The sequence below is a fragment of the Crassostrea angulata genome, chromosome 2, assembly GCF_025612915.1.
Source record: "Crassostrea angulata isolate pt1a10 chromosome 2, ASM2561291v2, whole genome shotgun sequence".
In the NCBI taxonomy this organism is placed as follows: Eukaryota; Metazoa; Mollusca; class Bivalvia; order Ostreida; family Ostreidae; genus Magallana; species Magallana angulata.
In genome coordinates, this window is record NC_069112.1 from 53,563,116 (window position 1) to 53,582,412 (window position 19,297).

The window sequence follows — 19,297 nt, forward strand, 5'->3', positions numbered from 1 at the left end:
TATTAGTATGATACACCTTGGCAAATGTAACACAACATTACTTATCTTTAATGTTTCAGGCCATGGAAAACACTGGTACCGATGACGGCGTACAAACTGCATATATAGTCGGGGGAAGCCTTGGTGTTGTTGTCGTTGCTGTTATCATCGTTGTCGGATTAATCATATACATGCGGTAAACTTTTTTTTTTTATTTTAAAGACTTGAATATTTAATTGTTAGATTAGTGTTTAATCGTTTGGAACATTTTTAGATACGTATTGAATTTTTTTTTATCATTTATATTAATTGGTCCTTAATCATGAATTCATTCATTAATCTATTAATAGAAAATCAAACAATTTGAACTATACTTTTTAAACGGAAACATGGAAATAAATTACTAGTAAATGATCTCATTTTTCTAGTAATCGGTTCGTTATCTAAAACGATTTTTCTGTTCTATAATCGACAAATGAATTGTTTTGAAGTTTTTTTTAAAACAATTGTTAAGTTACCAAACGTATTTTGTCAAAATTGTCATGCTTTAAATTTGCATTTACAATATGTTGTACTGTAATACTATACCAATGAATGTAGAACCCAAAGTGCCTCTCGAAACCAGCTGGAATCTTCAAATAAGAACAATTCTAACACCGTGACAATCAATAGTAAGAATGATATGCGATTTTCAAACTTAATATTCCTGAAATCGATATGCTTTAGCGATATTTAAATTAAATAAAGAAATGTTTGAAAATTTGAAAATCATTATTACTTTCAGATATATCTGAGTCAAACTTGACAAACATTTACCAGAATATTAATGTAGAAAATAGCAAGGCTGTGAAACGTATTAGAAAATCACCAGCTACAAGGGAACTAAGTAGAGAATCAAGAGATGACGATGTTGACATTGATGAAAAAATTCACAACGAAAACCCTTACGGAGATGTGTATGCTAACCAAAAACAAATACCTGATATCTTGATAAAAGATTTGGAGAAGGAAATACATGAAAAATCGAAGAAAGAAAACGATGGTTTTAAAAAGGAATACGCGGTGTTTATCACATATTTGTTTCATTTTACCATGCCTCTAATGTCATCCACGTAGATCTTTGTACAAAAGATATCACCATTCTTCTATTGAGGTCAAAAACAAATAAAGCATACATTATTACCATGTACATGTAATAGCTTTTGATACTAGTTTATAACATATAGTTGAATACTTCGTTTCATTTCAGACACTTTTATACGGGGAAAGACACCCATGCTATGTTGGAAAACTTCCTGAAAACATTACTAAAAACAGATTCAAGACAACTTTTCCTTGTAAGTATATTTATTATCAAAAATACACTTTAAAGCAACACGATGTATATTTTTTTATCATTTTCATCTTTGATGACATATTGTGTCGTTTTAAATCTCAGAACCTTTTTTAATCATTTTAGCATTGTACTAATTATTGGGTTGTTTCCAAATTAATTTTAGACGACCATTCTAGAGTGATTCTGGTGAACACACATTCGGACTACATCAACGCAAGCTTTATCGATGTATGTATATGATAGAAACTTGTAACGATTTAAAAAAAAATTTCAGTTCATTTTTGAAAACAAAATATGATATTTTTTAAACTTAATCACTTTTTAGGGTTTAAAAAAAGAAAAGGCATACATTGCAACACAAGGTATGTATTTCCTCCGAATATTCTTTTGGTTTGGCACAAAGACTACTGAATATGAAAAATCGCAATTTCGTGCATCGGAAGATAAAGAACCTCTTTTTTTAAAAGGACCTAAACCGACCACAATCTCCGACTTTTGGTCCATGGTATTACAGGAGAACATTGGTCAAATTGTAATGTTAACAAATTTGAAAGAAGGAACAAAGGTAAACAGTATGTTATTGTAATTTATCACTGAGTGTAATAGATGTAAATGTCATTGTCTCTTGAAATTTATCGTTAAATAACCACCCATTCTTTTTAGTTAAAAAGTGCACAATATTGGCCAGATTTACATGAAACCATTACTTGTGAGAGAACCACCTTACATACCACTGAAGAACAACAGTATGCTCAGTATGTTGTTCGAAAAATAAAAATATCACACGCAACGGTAAGTGAGAGTTTTAATCTTTAGTTGTTATAATTAATCTTCTATTAAACTACATGTGTATAACTCAATGCGTAATTTGTAGTTTGATCTGAGAAATCGTTAGAAATAACTACACTATCATAGTAATGGACGTTTTTAATAATTACAAACTCTCAACCAATATTGCCACATTATTTAAATTTCTCCTAATAAAACACGTACATGTATTTGCTAACTGTCGTGTTTTAGCTCAATGACAGTAGAACAATAAATCAATACCACTATACTGCCTGGCCGGATCACGGTACACCAGAGCCACTTTGCCTTTTACTTTTCCATGATCACGTGATTAGAACAAAACCAGGAAGACAAAATGGCCCAACATTGGTTCATTGCAGGTATTCGATAGACATTTAAAAACTTGAACTACGTAAGCTTTTCTTATAAAACAAATCATTTTTTTTATATTGTTTAAGCTCTTTGCGTTATAGTATATTTGCATTAGTGGCAGATGTTAACAAATTTACTTTTTATAACGTCTTTTTGACTATTGAAAAAAACGACGCAGTATTTGTTATCTAGATTTCCATTATATCAGTGAAATTAGGAACAAACACTTCAATTTCTTTACTTATATTTGTTTTTTAATTAAATTAAATTTGTGTTTCGCCAAGTGCTGGAATAGGCAGAACCGGAACGTATATAGCAATAGATGTTCTGTTTGAGGCAGGCAAAACGGAGAAAAAAATAAACATTGCGGAATACGTCAAGAAAATGAGACAAAATCGCATGAATATGGTCCAGACTTTTGTAAGTTCAAAACATACGTTTGTTTAAAAAAAAAATTTAACGTAGTTAAAAATATTAATTTCATTTTTCAGTGTCAAGAAATATTTTGTATTTTCGAGAATTACAAGCACATTGTTTTTATGCAATCTAAAGACTAAATTTTGTTTTAGGAACAATACAAGACAATATTTTTGACTCTCAATGAAATGTTTAACGCACCAGCAGCTGTTCTTACTAAAACGGAATATCTACAAAAGTTACAAAAACAAAACAAAAATATGCTTGGAAAGGAATTTCAGGTGATTTTTTTCCCATTTTTTGTTACAAAATTATCGCTGTATACATTAAAGTTCAAAATTTGCCATTTTTCTGGTAAAGAGATAACATTAAAATTATTATTTTGACTCAAGAGATCTGCATCCCTTTTTTTCTAAAAGTTTGTGACATTTCGGTTTTCTATTTTAGATACCATTTAGTTTAATTCTGTAGTTGAGCTTTTCTCAAGACTCTTTGATACCACTGACTGTGAAAATGGTGTCAGCTATATGTAATTCATAAAATACATGTTCATTTTCAAACACCTTTATTAATGCATTGTAATGTACAAATCTTATATATACATGTATCTCAGAGACTTCTGTCTGTCCGGCCTCACTACGCAGAAACCGACTACAAGATGTCCTCACATGTTCATGGTGTTCGATCGGCAATTCGTCCTCGTATGTTGTTTTTTTTTTTACAATTCATCTTAGTGAGTGCAAAGTATACAAAAATATTTTTATAATTGCCAACTACAATGAAAAGTTAGAAAATTATCGTGTGAAATAGATAACATATGTAATGAAAATTTGTAATGAGGTTAAGTCCATTCTTACATTTTAGTTGACAAATACATCATTTACCTGACATCGAATGTTCCAAAACGTGGAAGCTACATTAATGCCATCGTTGTACCAGTAAGTGTTAAAATTTCATAATTTAAACTTTTTCCTCAAAAATATTATTCCAAACATAATAATAAAGAGTAAACATTCAATAATATGTAATAATGTAATATAAAACATGTACTTGCACCTTCTTGATTTTTTTTACAGTCTTTCATTAATCAGAATGCATTTATAATCACCCATTTCCCGGCACCAGGGGACACTGTGGACTTCCTTCGACTGATCACTGACCATGACTGTGAACTAGTTGTTAGCACAGAACCTCTGCATGAAGTTGAATCGGTACGAATATTGCATTACATATACTTAACTTTTCAATTAGACCAAAACGCTGCTACAAATGTTCATAACCTTTACCAAAAAATAAATAAATAGTGCCTGTAGTACTTAAAAATAAAAAGAAGTACAACACTTAATGTGTAAATATAAGCTAGGGCCTTGTGTTTCAGACAAATCAATGGTTGCCAACCTCGACTACATCAAAAGCTGTTTCTCCATTTACAATTCACTTACAGCAAGATCACAAATCGGAGATAAAGAGTTGTACAATTGATATTGCTCAAAATGAAGTGAGTATTCGAGGCAGTTGCTACACATAATATGGGACTAATATGGAGAAAAGTAGCAACGTGCAATTAAAACAGTCAAGTTTTTGTACTTTATACTATCTTTTTTAGAAAAGCAACGAGACCTGGTCGGTCAACGTAATACAGCCTTCCTCTGTATTGACATTGGATAATTCACAGACAATTTCTCAGATTCTAGGTTTGGTGTCGTTTACACAAAATATTAAAACCAACAATCCCATTGTCGTCGTCAGCCGGTAAGAGGACATTCAATATACTTTGGAAATAATTAAGCAATAAAATACTGAAAGATATATCTCATTTGTAACGTATTTTGTTCAGTTCATGATTAAAATTATTAGGAAATACAAATATCATAAAATGAGTATAGCCTATATCGTAACCTTTGAGAAATGTTGTCCCATATATTATTATTAGAGTATTTTTGTTTGATTAATCTCTTTTATAAATAAACAAATCTTTTCTAAAGCATCTTAGATAACATGTGTTATCGTAAATTCAGTTTACTATCAATACCTAAACCTATCGTGTACAAGACATAGAATACGTGTATTATCTTTTTTGTAATAACAAGTGATGGGGCTGCTTTTTGTGGCGTGTTCTGTGCTGTATACAACCTGATTCAACAGCTAACAATGGACGAGGCGATAGACGTGTTTTCTGTGGTCAGACTCCTACAAACAAGACGTCCTGAACTGTGCTCATCCTTGGTAACTTTTTTTGTAACTCTTTCTTCTTGCAAGAAACACAATATGAAAATAGTATAAAATTTAAATTAAACACATCTCCTTATAAGAGCAACTGTTAATACAATATTAATGCATGGTGAGAGCACGGTGATCGAACAGTAAGAGCACTGTGAGCGAGCAGTAAGCGAACTATGCAATAACGGTGAGCGCGCACTTAACTGAATTTGGTGAGCAATTTTTAACGGTGAGCGATGAGCGAACACAGAGCGCAAACGCCTCGCAAAGAAAAAGGTGAACGCTACGTGAATGGAAGATGACCAATTTATTCGGAGTGCCTTTAGAGTTATCCTTACATTGTGTTGCGTCCGTAATCAGGAAAAAATAGTATATGAACAAAATATATGTATTATCATCAGCCTTAAGATATTTCAATCTGACAGAACTATAAGTGAACGCTGAACATATAGTGAGCGCAAGCTCAACGCTTTGTGAGCGCACACTGGGCGCAAACTGGGCGCTTTGTGAACGGTAAGCGCGAACAGAACGGAGCGGCGCGAAGAGCGCAAGTAACCGTACAGTGAAGAAACTGTGAGCCTACTGTGAGCGCTCGGTGATCGCAAAAAAAGTACAAACATACAGACATATGTGCGAATTTGATTAGCAAAGTTAATCAATCTGATATATTGTTGTAATACTACACTATTAAGGATTTTCACAAAGTAAATATGCACTACCATTGCTATTTAAAAATCAATCTTGTGAAAAATGTGTGTTTAAAAAAACCAAATGTTTGAATTAAAATTTAAACTTGAAATGTTCTTTTTTTTAATTTAATAACAGGAAGAGTATGGTATGATCCACGACACCTTGAAGAGTTTCATACAGTCGCAAACTGGAGAAAATGTGTACTATAACCAGTAGTTTAACCATGTAAAATTAGATTTCAATAATTTAAAGTGATGTTGATCATGTTACGCAAATAACAAAGGTGCTTAATACAAACAACAAAGCAGCTTAATACAAACATAAAAAACAATGTAAAATATTGAGATAAAAGTTTACAAGTACTTAACGTTCACCATCAAAATAATGTTACTGTAAAATTATGTTATTATATGCATGAGTTTGTTTCATTTTTTTTTTAATTTCTTTAGTCTTGTATTGCTAATATGAACTTATGTCAGTTAATTTTAACATTAGATCAGAATTAAATTGTATGTATTTTAGTACTAAGCAATGCCTTATAAACAGTTTTATAAATAACAGCATTTAATAAAACAAGTGTTATGCATAAATGGTTATATTTGTTAGATTGCTTTAAGACAGAAAACAAATTCCATTCTATATGTGCCGGTAAAAATCTATATAAGAGGTTGCAGACGTTTAATTTAGCATGTTAATATCGTAATTAAGATGTGAATATACACATATTAAAACAAACAACCTAACAATAAAAAAATAATATAAAGTTAACGAAAGATGAATTGCCTACATTAACTATTCAAACATGAATAAAAATGTTTTAAAGAATATTCTAGCGAGTTATAAATAAGCATAAGCATATCTAGCAAGTTTTAGTTTTTGAACCCGGTAAATACAAGGAGGTAAGGTAGATGAAAATTGTTTTGAATACCTTTACATTCATTCTTTAAGTATTTAAGTGCATATTTAACTATCGGTATATATCTATAAGGCCATTTTGGATATATTTGGAAATAATTACTGACAAAATTTTTAATAAAAGATTTTATTAGCAATATAAACATGTCCATGTTTTTTTTTTTTATCCTTTTTCAACTTTCGTTATTTAATTCTATTGGATATGTTTTATACTAAGTTAATCTTTTCATTTTTAAATCTGTAATTTATTAAATATATATATATCATATCGTATATACTGACATAAGGACGATGACAAGTTTATTGTTCTCCGAAACATGCAGCCAGTAAATTCCCAGGACGAATGCCGCTGGTAAATAGTTTTGGTGACTATTTACCATATGTAGAGAAATGTAGCACCAAATCGATTTCACGGTTAGATAAAATTGCATGTTTATTCGTTGTAATTTTACATAGCAAACATTCAGAGGTATGATAGATTATGATTTTCATATTCAGAATTGTGTTTTCTTATATGTACCCATTGAATAGCAAAAATGTTCAATTCTGTGTATCATTGTACATGACGTCACAATATTGCCCTAACGCGATTTGGCAATGGTATTTTCTTAGCATGAAAACTCATTATTGTTAATGGTTATGAGCATTTTGCTTTTCAAAAACAAAATCTAAATAATATTAAGAAGGTTAGCAGTTCGCTCGTGTATGAACTTGTTTGGTACGTGATAAAAATTATGAAAATCCCTTCGGGATTAAAAGGTTTGATTACGTAATCAACTATGTTCATGTCCTTGATTTTAACTACAGTTGTATTCATATATCCTAACAAGTTAAGGAAATGAACATTATATTTTATTAACATTTACAAATGAAAGGGTTTTGCATTGAAATTGTATTGGTTTACAAGGAATTAAAAAGTATAAAAGAAACTTAATACGTACTTAATTTCGTTTCATTCCTGAATAATGATACCCTTGCTAAATTTTACTAGCCCTTTAAGTTTAATTTTTGGCGGAGTCTCAAAACATGTCCTCAATATACAGAACTATGATATATAATGTGGCAGTTGTTTTCACAATTCATGCTCTCTTATGCGTGGTTGACATTCATGGACTAGGTATGTATGTATCTTTTTATTTCGGAACTTGTAGAGTAGTGCAAAATGATTAGTGACACATACTTTGATTCAAATCTTAAAGGCGTTAAAAAAATAACAAGAAACGATTTGTAGTAGCTGTTATCTTTAAAATGATTAAAGTATATTTGGAATCAGAGAAAGAAAATCGTTTCGTCCATCAATGAAACATTTTCCTTGTATCTGCATCATTGAAACAGTAAATCTTGCATTGCGAAAATCTACTTGGGAGAAGCATCCTTGGCCAGAATTAGACAGAGACTATGGAAGTGATAATGCAGTGGATGGTATGTTCAGAAATCGAAGTGATGCTGGAGGTCAGTGTACAATCTCAGATGATGGGAAATACGAGGCGGAATGGAGGGTAGACCTTGGAAGTGTGGTTAACATCAAATATATCAATATCTATTACCGGATGGATCACATGGAATGTATGTTAATTTTAACAAAGAAGGATTTTTTTTTTATAAAAAAATGTAAAATACGTGGAATTTAACGATCAATACATAATGGACTGATGTGTGTTAGTAGCAGGAAGTGTTAAGATGAGAAACAAAATTAATGAAATTTTTTGAATTCGAAACAAGAATACTGAATCAATAATAGATTTACAGAATCGTATAAATAAAGGGGTGACTTTTTAACGTTTTTATTAAGTTACATACATTAAAGTAAGGATAACTTAAGCATACATACGTATGTATAACTAAAGGATATCTATATCATTCCACAAACTGTGCACAAACTGCTTGTTGTTTTGTTTTTGGTGTTTTTTTTTGTTGGGGGGGGGGGTTGTTGTTGTTGTTTTTTTTTTTCCTTTGTTTTTTGTTTTTTGGTTTGGTTTGTTTTGTTTCTTTGTTTCTTTTTTTTCATTAAATTAGTTCTGAACACTTCTTATAGATCGTAGTCAATATAAAGATAGATTGGCAGGATTTTTCCTTTACGTATCCAACTCCACTACAAAAGATGGCGGTTTTCTGTGTTTTCATGACTGATCAACCGTAAAAAGCACCATATCATGGGACCAGAAAATCAGCTGTTCTGTGAATGGACGATACGTCATTTACTACAACGGACGTAAAATGGGCTTTCATATCCTCTCTTCTACTCAAAATATGCATTCAATGAACTGTGTGAAGTTGAAGTATATGGTAATTTTCTTTACAATTACAATAAACAAATTTGTATTCAAGTTCCCGTTTAATGTCAATGTATGTTTGATACTTAAACTTTTTTTTAACCCGAATAGGATGCAACAGATCATTTGGGGAGAACTGTTCACACAAATGCCCTACAAACTGCCAGGGAAGTATATGTGACAGCAACGCAGGCCATTGCTTTAGTTGTGAATCGGGATACAAGGGTCTTAACTGTAGCCAGGGTTTGTTTATTCAACTTTCTAGACGAACGTATAACTAAAACACAAATTTTGAATTTAGTTTCCTTTACGCATTTTATAAGATTCAATGTTTTCATTTTTAGCATTTTTAAGCAGCTTTATTTTGACAACTTAAAGCCTCTATATTATCTAGATTTACAAACGAAGTATCGATAACGAATTCGTCATAACATTGCTTACACTACTCGGTTTCTGAGATTTAATCATGTGATATTTTAAATCGGTCAAATATTTAATATTAGTCTTTTCTTAACTTGACGCCTCAATTTCGTTTTCTGAGAACTTTTCTGATATAAAAAAAACCCATAGCATTCCAATTTAAGATTTTCATGGAAACTCTGTTAAAATCATTATGATGTTAATTTTTGTCACTTGGTATTTTGCAACTTTAACAGAATGAAGACGTTAGTAAAATCTTATAACATTATAATGTCAACTAAGCGTCCGACATTTAGCGTAATGAATAACACATCAGTAAATATAACTATGAAATCCCCATAGAGTCTAATGACGCAAATCAGTTGTTAAATTGCGATTGTGGTTCTTGGCAAGCCTTAAAAACAGTTACACCATATGTATTAGTACTGATGTCAATTTTTGAATGCAAAAGAGGAAGAAAGTCGATCAAGATCACTTGATCAGGAAAGGAGCTTCGACTTAAGTGGTACATGTAAAATAATGCTTTATATTAACAACTGGAATAATCATAAAATGAATCGCAGAAGAAAATGTTCTTAGAATAAATTTACTTGTAGCTGTTTACGTAAAATTTTACAGTTTAGAAAAAAGCTAATGCAGACTTTTATAACACATTAAAATGTTTCGTTTTTATTTGTATCTTTTGTTTTACAACCATTTAATGCCTAATAATACAACTATTAAAATCAAAAGGTACTTGACATTATTATTTGTTGATTATTACTATAGATATATATTTAAGATTAAATAAAAAGCAACATATATCTCGTAACATATATCAATATATAATTTTTTAGCTTTTCTTATTTGTATTATGAAAAATTCATATGTCAACTTAATGGGGAATTAAATCAAAAATATGTACATGAAATAACAATATGCATTTTTATCATATATATTAAAGACTCTCTAGGTTTGTAAATATGTTGTCGAAAATTTACATGTAAAAAAAACCCAAAAAATTATTACAAAATAACATGAAGAACACACAACATTACAAATATAGTTTATGTGTGTTGACATTACCAACATATTATGTTGTAGAATGTTGTATAGGTCATTACGGTAAGAACTGCATTCATAACTGCAGTAAAAATTGTAACGTGACCAGCAGATGTGATAGGAGGACAGGACAGTGTGAGGGAGGCTGTATAGCAGGATGGTCAGGGAACACGTGTAACCAACGTAAGTTTATTTGCATATCGTGTGTGTTTATTTCAAAATGAGAAGTAAATGTTTTAATAATTCACAAAGCTGATCAGAAGTCAAATAGAATCTCATCTATTATTCGGTTTAGAAAAAAAAAACCCAGCAACATATGTCATAGTAATTTTTAGGGGTTTTTTTCTGTTATAAACACGCCTGGGGTTTATACATCAATCTCATAAAAATTGTCATTGAATGAATATGCCGGGTGTAATGTTAGTCTTTTCTCCCATCCATCGAATAAGTGTTGCTTTATGCATTTGAACACACTTACATGTATATCATATTTTTGGGGATTTTTGTTAAGAAATATGTCATTTACACAACTGTAATCAATCAATTTACACATATATTAAGAAAACTTAATGTATATTTTGCTAGATTAACATTATTTTCATTGCCATAAAAAGTGTTACTGTTGCAGGCATTAACATGCAGCCGTGTGAAGAGAGCTTAAAGAATATCCTAATTGTGAATGTGTTGACATCAACTGCGATAATTATTATAGTCACAGGGAGTGTTATTAATTATATCATATGGAAAAGAAATGCAGGTTTGAAACAGTATTTTGTTAAATTTGAATTTATCAGCGTCTTTTTCAGTTATAACTCTACGAATCAATCATGTATTGTACAGACCACTATATTCAAAAGATGTGTTGTTTGGGGCACAAGCGGAATTTACATGATTAAATATTGAAAATCACATTGTAACATTGTACAGTGTATAATAATGTTCAATCATAAAATTGCTGAAAAAAATGTAAGTTGACCAAACTTCATGATATTGAAAACAAGTTTGCATTTATAACACTATTATCTTATAAAGTTATATTATTCTATTTCAGCCAAATACTCTCAAATGAGGTAAGAAATAAAATAATTATCTTGTAAAATGTGGATTTGTCCAAGGTATGATATACATTTTAAATAAAAACAGATGCGTTAAATGTTACCATTGTTGTGTAAAAAGGGCATTGAAATTGCTTAAAGAAATAAAACTCGGTCTGTATAGTAGATGATCATTTCTAAGTTTTTGAATCTTGTTCTGTCTGTTTTTAGCCTACCAAACATTGTGTCACATCAAAATACGACAGTCAAAACAAAAGGTAGTTTGATAAGATGGGAAATTCAGTTTTAATACTTGGTAAACGATTGTCATTATCAAGAGCAGCTTATTATGTTAAAAAATGTATAACAAAAAGTCGCATGATATAAGTAAAAAAAAAATATTGTTTTACATTTTTTACCGGGATATACGTAGACAATATATCTAATAGCATGATTTCTTTTTTTTTTCAGAGAATGAAGATCAACAATATACAGAACTTAAAGAGGAAAATGAAAAATGCAATACCTACGAGGAAATGCACAATTATTTAAACTAAAATTGTATTAGAACTTGGTATTAGATAGACGGCATACAGAAGAGTAAAATCTATCAAAATCTTTGTCTTTGACTTATTTTGAATCTTAAGTTTATTTATGATTTGAAAATACATTTTCCAAGACGTAACATAAAATTCCCTATAACAAGAAATTGTACCATAAATGGATGGTATAAAACATAGCTGAACCTTTTCAAATCATTTGACCCTGAATTTTTTTTAACTTTTCAAGGTAAAATTTAAAAAAAAAAATTTTGGCATACCCTGAATACTTAGACACGGCATTTAGACTTGATAACATCATTCTTTTTTACTTATGACATCTGCCCAATATTACAAACCTAGGGGCAAACAGAAAACGTGCTTTTTTCCTTAAAAAAAATACATACTAGTGAACCTATGTTTTCATGAAAATTAAGGATGTTGGTGTTTAAGCCATTCAGCAGTAATGTTCATATGATGACAAACATATCCGATAAAAATTTGTATATTGCATTAACTCGTCTTATATAGCTAAGGATTGTGAAGAACTTTTACAATTAAATTTCATAATTGTTTGTATTCTCTTTTGTTATTTTATTGTTTGTTTATTTGGTTTTTTGTTTATTTGGTTTTTTGTTTGTTTGGTTTGTTTAACCGGCTTTTACAACGGAAAAATCCAGTTATTAAAATGGCTGTCGGGGAGGCGGGCGGCTGCCAAAAGGGGAACCCTCATTGTACGGATAACTCCTCCTACAGTTTTCAAGATAGGAAGTTGTTCTTTTGCATATCAGTTGTACATATATAAGAGGTGTGCATATTGCTAGGAGTTTGATTTCTGATAATTTATCGAAAAAATACCAGCTTTTGGCAAAAAATTGCATATAGGGTACCCTTATTGTACGGAAAACTCCTCCTACAGTTTTCAAGATAAGAAGTTGTTCTTTTGCAGATCAATTGTACATATATCAGAGGTGTGCATATTGCTAGGAGTTTGATTTCTGATAATGTATCGAAAAAATACCAGCTTTTGGCAAAAATTGCATATAGGGTATCCTTATTGTACGGAAAACTCCTCCTACAGTTTTCAAGATAAGAAGTTGTTCTTTTGCAGATCAATTGTACATATATCAGAGGTGTGCATATTGCTAGGAGTTTGATTTCTGATAATTTATCGAAAAAATACCAGCTTTTGGCAAAAAATTGCATATAGGGTACCCTTATTGTACGGAAAACTCCTCCTACAGTTTTCAAGATAGGAAGTTGTTCTTTTGCAGATCAATTGTACATATATCAGAGGTGTGCATATTGCTAGGAGTTTGATTTCTGATAATGTATCGAAAAAATACCAGCTTTTGGCAAAAATTGCATATAGGGTATCCTTATTGTACGGAAAACTCCTCCTACAGTTTTCAAGATAAGAAGTTGTTCTTTTGCAGATCAATTGTACATATATCAGAGGTGTGCATATTGCTAGGAGTTTGATTTCTGATAATTTATCGAAAAAATACCAGCTTTTGGCAAAAATTGCATAAAGGATACCCTCATTGTACGAATAACTCCTCCTACAGTTCTCAAGATAGGAAGTTGTTCTTTTGCAGATCAATTGTACTGATATTAGAGGTGTGCGCATTGCTAGGATTTTGATCTAGCCCGAAGGCCACGTTTGTAACGAGTCCCTAGCATGCCGGGTCCTTCGGCTATTTTTTGTTGTTAAGTTGTTACAGTCTCGACCTTTTGACAACTCGTCCTTTTGCGTTTGGGGTTGTTCAAGACACCGACAGTTCTCCTCTTTTAAAGTGGCTTCATGTTCGATAGCATAGGATAAGTTTTGTTTAGTATTTGTAGAAAACAAGAAACTTGACGTCCGGCTAGCTTACTTTATGCAGATTGACTATGATGAATCAGTTTCACTACAGACATCATCAGTTAAAGAATTGTACGTCAAATTTATGAGCCAAAAAAGCTTGTAAAGTAAGATTTGCTCATTTCTCCTACATCTTTGTACAAATTAATATAAGAAAGCCGTACGCGGGTATGATAAGGCAGCTCTCAGCGATCGATTGAGTAAATACTTCGCTGATCGATATGACGTCAAAATAAGCAGCACGATGTAATATTTTAATAAAAAAATGTCAATTTTTACTTTATCTCTGGTTAAAATTATAAGAACTGTTGGCGTAAAATGTCACTAGAAACTCTTGTAACTGAATATATCTTCGATTTTTCTTTATTACGTATATTTATCATTGATGACGTCACATGCATGTTTAGTAGAGAAGATCAATGTCGGGGGACAAATCATTGGAATGCAGTGTAAACAATGATAATATAAGACATTTCACAATGATACACAAGATTTAGATAAATGTCAGTTTGGATATAATCAGGATAATGCGGGCATGGATATCTTGTTTCATTAACAAGTGTTATAAAGTAAGCAGATAGACATTTATGTGGCTTGACCGGCTTTTCCTCTGTCACTGTGTACAAAAAAGCAAAAGTGTAACACTACCCCGAATATTATGAAAGTTGAATGTAGCAAATATCAAAAGCATATGACCTAAACTACTTAAAATGTGCTGCTAGAATCCTGTGCTTCGTTGTTGTAAATAAAAAATACGTAGTATTATCAATTAAATTCAAGAAGTCGATGGGGTTTTCGATAAAAAATGAGAATATTTAACGTGCGAGTACCCATTATTGCCGAAAAATACACAAGTTTTCTCTATACCTCTCTTCATTGAAGCTGTCATGTAAACATTTTTAGGCAGATCTCTGCACTGTTCATTTATTAAAAATGAGGAATAATTTTTATTTTATTCTCATCAATATTGACATTATTCTGGCTAAAATTAAACCTTGGTCATGACCTTCGATTTACAGGAAGTTCGAGGACTTATTATTGCCACTCATATCTTTTCGTTATTTTCCAGTAATTAATCAGTAAAAAGCTCATTTTTTTAATTTAACATAAGATAAAATGTACGCATATAGCATAAAAATTATATAATAAAAACAAATCAATCATATTATAAGCAATATTCTTTTTCGATGTCCCTGCGGCCACACGCAAAATTTGAAAAACGGTGGAACATGTGCTTCACATGTCTCGGACCAAATGATTAAAAATTAAATAAAGGCATTGTTTATTTATTAAAAACCTTTTTTCTTTTTCTTTAAATGTCCAGTAAACGAAATAATGGTGTGAAAGTTAATAGCAACGCCCCTGATTTACACCGACGGTGCATGTGAATAAATTGATCTGCCTCAGGTTGGAAACAAAATGGCCTTTTACAAGCAAGAAGATGCTCGGTTTCTTTCTTAAATATTGTGTAGTAGAAATATTACCCTGCTTATTTTTGCCATATATCATAACACGGAGGTAAATATTCCTTGAATTTCGACCGACACAAAAAAAGTTCTGTCATCACAGTGGATTACAAGTCAAACATTCAGTTACATGTGTCATCGCACGGATTCAAATGTGATACGTTTCCATAGGCTTACTTTTGTTAAGGTGATTTCCGAGATGTTTGAAGTAAATTTTCTGCATTTCTAACTCTTATTGTGTCTTAAGAATTCTATTGTTTATGTATTTTGGTTTGTAGCCAAAACAATGAATAGATAGCGGAAATCTTACTGTTTCTATAACAATAAAATAACAATAAGTTCTCGCACGTTATCTTATATAATTATTAATAGGATTCTAGCAGTAATACTTATGAACATGAACTAATTGCCGATCAAGTCATTGTAATATACATAGGATGGCAGGCTTCGTTGTCTATGTATCAAACACAACTTATGAGAGAGATGGCTATCTCTGTTATCACGATAAATCAACTGAACAAAGCAGGTTGTCAGAAGACAAGCATTTCAACTGCAGTGAACGCAGACAAGATGTTCAATATCCTAGCTTCTATTCAAAACATGCTTTTAATGAACTTTGTGAGGTGGAAGTATCTAATTTATCTTTAATTGTATAAATGAACTGGATAAAAAACTTTTTCAATTATAAGAAAGCAAAAAAAATTGCTTACTTGTTTTACAATCAAATTATTGTTTATATAAGTTATCGGGTAGAGTAGGTAACCTTGACTTTACATGTATAAGATAACATAGTTTAATTTCCCTTGTTCTTCAATAAAATAGGGTGTAATGGAACCTTTGTGGAGGACTGCATTAATCCATGCCCAACAAACTGCCAAGACAGGAGGTGTGATACCAATACACGCTACTGTTTAAAGGGACATGGTCTCGATTTTGGTAACAAATTTTTTTTTCAATTTTAATGTTTTCAATGCTTTAATAATGCATTTTTAACAGGCAACCAAAATTCGAGTGTCATTTGTTGAGTTCTAAGCGAGTTAGAGAGCTTGAAATTCTTCGGTATGTAAACAAAGCGTTTGAATGTTGAAGTGAAAATTCCAATTTTAGACTTCAAATGCATGCGTTAATAGTTAGGAACTGTTTATTTATGCTTAAAAGGAATAAGAAGGTAGACAAATCAGCTTGAAAACGATTTTTACAGGTATATTGAACCTATGTTAACAAAAACAGGGCACGAGCCTTGTGTACATGACGAAGAATTGTGAGCCCTGCATCTTGCTTAAAACTTATCGATAAGCACCAAAATTTCATTTGATTATTAAAAATACATTGCTAAAGCATTGTAAATAATAAAAACAGAAAAATAAAATTTGACCAAAATCCTGACCATGCCCCTTTAAGTTGTGTTTCATGATATTAGGGTCAACGTTTCAATTAATTTAATACGCATTAATTTTTGGGGTTGTGAATTTATTTCCGTTCTGTTTATATTTGAATTAATAATATAGTTATATAATTAATCATAGTTGATCATGATTCAACAGTTGAAAATAATAGACATAATTAAGCTTTTATACTCGCTTTAAGTTGGAGAAATCGCTATTCAATGGAGAACGAGATGATGTAGGACTCTTTTGTATTTATGAACGAACAAATCAATTATTTTGACGTCGCACCATCTATTCAAGGTTTCATATACAATCAATGCATACGGTGCGATGGAATAAACGCAGGATAATGCATTTCTGTTTTTGAAGAAATCAACTGATTAAAAAATAATAAAGTTTATGTTCGTATGTCAATCTAAAAAAATGAACATTATATTTTTTTCTTCGGTGGTTGGCATCGGTTTACAATCCTTTAACTACGCAGATTTTCTTTAATAAATATATTTACATGTATCAAGTCAATGAATATTCTGTTTGTCATTGGTTTGTAATTTAACCAAAAGTGAAAGGCTCCTTATTGACAAGTTTACCATCACTATATGTAAAAAGTCACAGAAGGGATCATTCCTTTATTTTGTGAGGGAATGCAACTTATACTATCTATTTTTTTATTATGTGGCGTATTATTGTATATTCTCTCCATTGGGTTCTTAATAAAAAAAAATACTTGAAACAAATATAATGATAATGTATCATGTATCATTTGGTCTTCTTCGCTCCCTAGATTGCGTTATTTAAGTTTTCAATTTTTACATACAAAATGTAAAATAAGAAGATTTGGTATTGTATGTCAGTATAATTATAGTAATTGCAAAGAAGAGTCATACTGTTATAAGTAAACAGGTCATGTTTAGAGTATCGTTATGACAATGAAACATACTTCATTGTATCTAATAACTTTAATAACAACATTGCATTCCAATATTCAATTCATATTGAATATTACTATATGATAATAAATCATTAAATAACAAATGAGTATTCCCTGTATCTTAAGTTTATATAGGTTCGCAAATTTTTTGTCATTCTCCTCAAGAAGTAGAATACTTAGTTCTTTATATTCACGCATTTAAATAGCAATCGTAAATTGTACATGTTTCTTGAGAGAACGAATTAAAAGTATTGAATATAATTCAAATAATTTATTTACTGACCGGATGTGTCAATAAGCGCCCAACATAAAATAATGTTAAGCACGTAGTGTGACAGGCTAATTGTACAACGTACACAAAATGTCGACGCAAAAACGTGGTCGGTCCGTTGGCAGTGGAATAACGCCTTCGGAGAGAAAAGAAAGTAAGAAAAAGTTAAAAAAAGGACGTTGTAAACTGAGAATCTACATTGAAGACCGCTTTGAGTGGTTGACACCTGCTAAAAATAAATTAAACTTTATGTTTACTACAAGTTTGTTGACTTCTTGCTGTTTTGAGTCAGAGGCCCCTTAAAGGGATATCTTTGACGCTCTATTTCACAAATATAGTTGTCAAATGCATGAAAAAATGTTTTATTGCCAAAAAGCTTTCATACATTTTTATCGACACCGATACGCAACCATCAACATAAAATGCAGATGACCATATCTCATATTTTTTCTGTGAGCATCAACAAACCTATTTTTATAATTTTTAACAATTGTAAACAAACCTGTTGATTACCTTGTTCACCATGCTGTTTTTTTACTATTCCCGCGCACATACGCAAATTCACCTCAACATTTAATCGTTTCTGTATATGTATAGGTAGATTGCCGTTATTCATTTTCAAATAATGGCTGTACCTCGTTAATTTTTATAAAAAAAAAAAATCAGAATTATATTTAAACACCTTTTTTTTTAATTTGTCTAGTCATGCTTAGAAAATTTTTCTAGAAAGTCTGTTTTTCAACATCGCAAAAATGCCTTTAAAAACGTCATATATACAATTAACAACGCGGGGGTGTTAAGGAAGCATATGGATTCTGAGTTACATGTAATTTCGTGATATCACAAATCTTAGTTATTATGTACATATTCAATTATCTAAGCAACGAAACGTAGACCAATAGCAAATAAAAATACTGAAGTCAATTTTTTTTCCAGAAATTAGTTTGTATTACGTAGATTTATACATTGATGACGTCATGACTAAAAGTTGAATGTCGTGTGAATTTGATCGGAAAGCATTGTAAATATATTCAAAACATAACTAATCTAAGAACTCTAATAAAGTATTGCAGTGTGATTTATCGGGAATTGAACATAAGAATACTGGGGGAGATGTTAGTTTTATCAATCATTCGCTAAAAGGTATGTAAATTTGCTTTTATTTCTCGGCCAGGCTTTCCTTTGTCATTGTTTACGATATAAAAATCCGACTAGAACAACACTACCCCGCATATATTGAACTTTGAATTTTATATGTATCGTTAGTTTGATCAATGCTTAAAATGAAAAGTGCTGCTAGAATCCCATGTTGTGTGTTGTTTTGATGCAACTTGCCGTTTTCCGTGCAAACT

At 31.0% G+C, this 19,297-nt stretch overlaps 1 protein-coding gene and 1 pseudogene across 1 annotated transcript; both read left to right on the top strand.

Annotated features, from left to right (window-relative positions):
• The first annotated feature begins 60 nt into the window (after positions 1–60).
• Positions 61–6,834, top strand: LOC128170497 (receptor-type tyrosine-protein phosphatase S-like). The gene is made up of 18 exons (XM_052836272.1): positions 61–175; positions 580–650; positions 764–1,041; positions 1,229–1,316; positions 1,479–1,543; positions 1,641–1,677; positions 1,783–1,880; positions 1,979–2,107; positions 2,336–2,484; positions 2,761–2,896; positions 3,046–3,174; positions 3,507–3,594; positions 3,758–3,831; positions 3,970–4,104; positions 4,272–4,391; positions 4,500–4,645; positions 4,984–5,119; positions 5,939–6,834. The coding sequence occupies exons 1-18, from the start codon at positions 63–65 to the stop codon at positions 6,017–6,019; spliced, it is 2,073 nt and encodes a 690-aa protein (XP_052692232.1). The 5' UTR covers positions 61–62; the 3' UTR covers positions 6,020–6,834.
• A 526-nt stretch (positions 6,835–7,360) lies between these two features.
• LOC128170536 (uncharacterized) lies at positions 7,361–12,174 on the top strand (annotated as a pseudogene).
• Positions 12,175–19,297: the final 7,123 nt, after the last annotated feature.

What these genes read in the sequence shown, in the direction of transcription:
- LOC128170497 (XM_052836272.1), top strand. Translation starts at nt 63, where the DNA reads ATGGAAAACACTGGTACCGATGACGGCGTACAAACTGCATATATAGTC. An exon ending in GTTTTAAAAAGGAATACGCG is followed by an intron (nt 1,042 to 1,228) that starts GTGTTTATCACA and finishes GTTTCATTTCAG; the next exon opens with ACACTTTTATACGGGGAAAG. An exon ending in TAAAAATATCACACGCAACG is followed by an intron (nt 2,108 to 2,335) that starts GTAAGTGAGAGT and finishes GTCGTGTTTTAG; the next exon opens with CTCAATGACAGTAGAACAAT.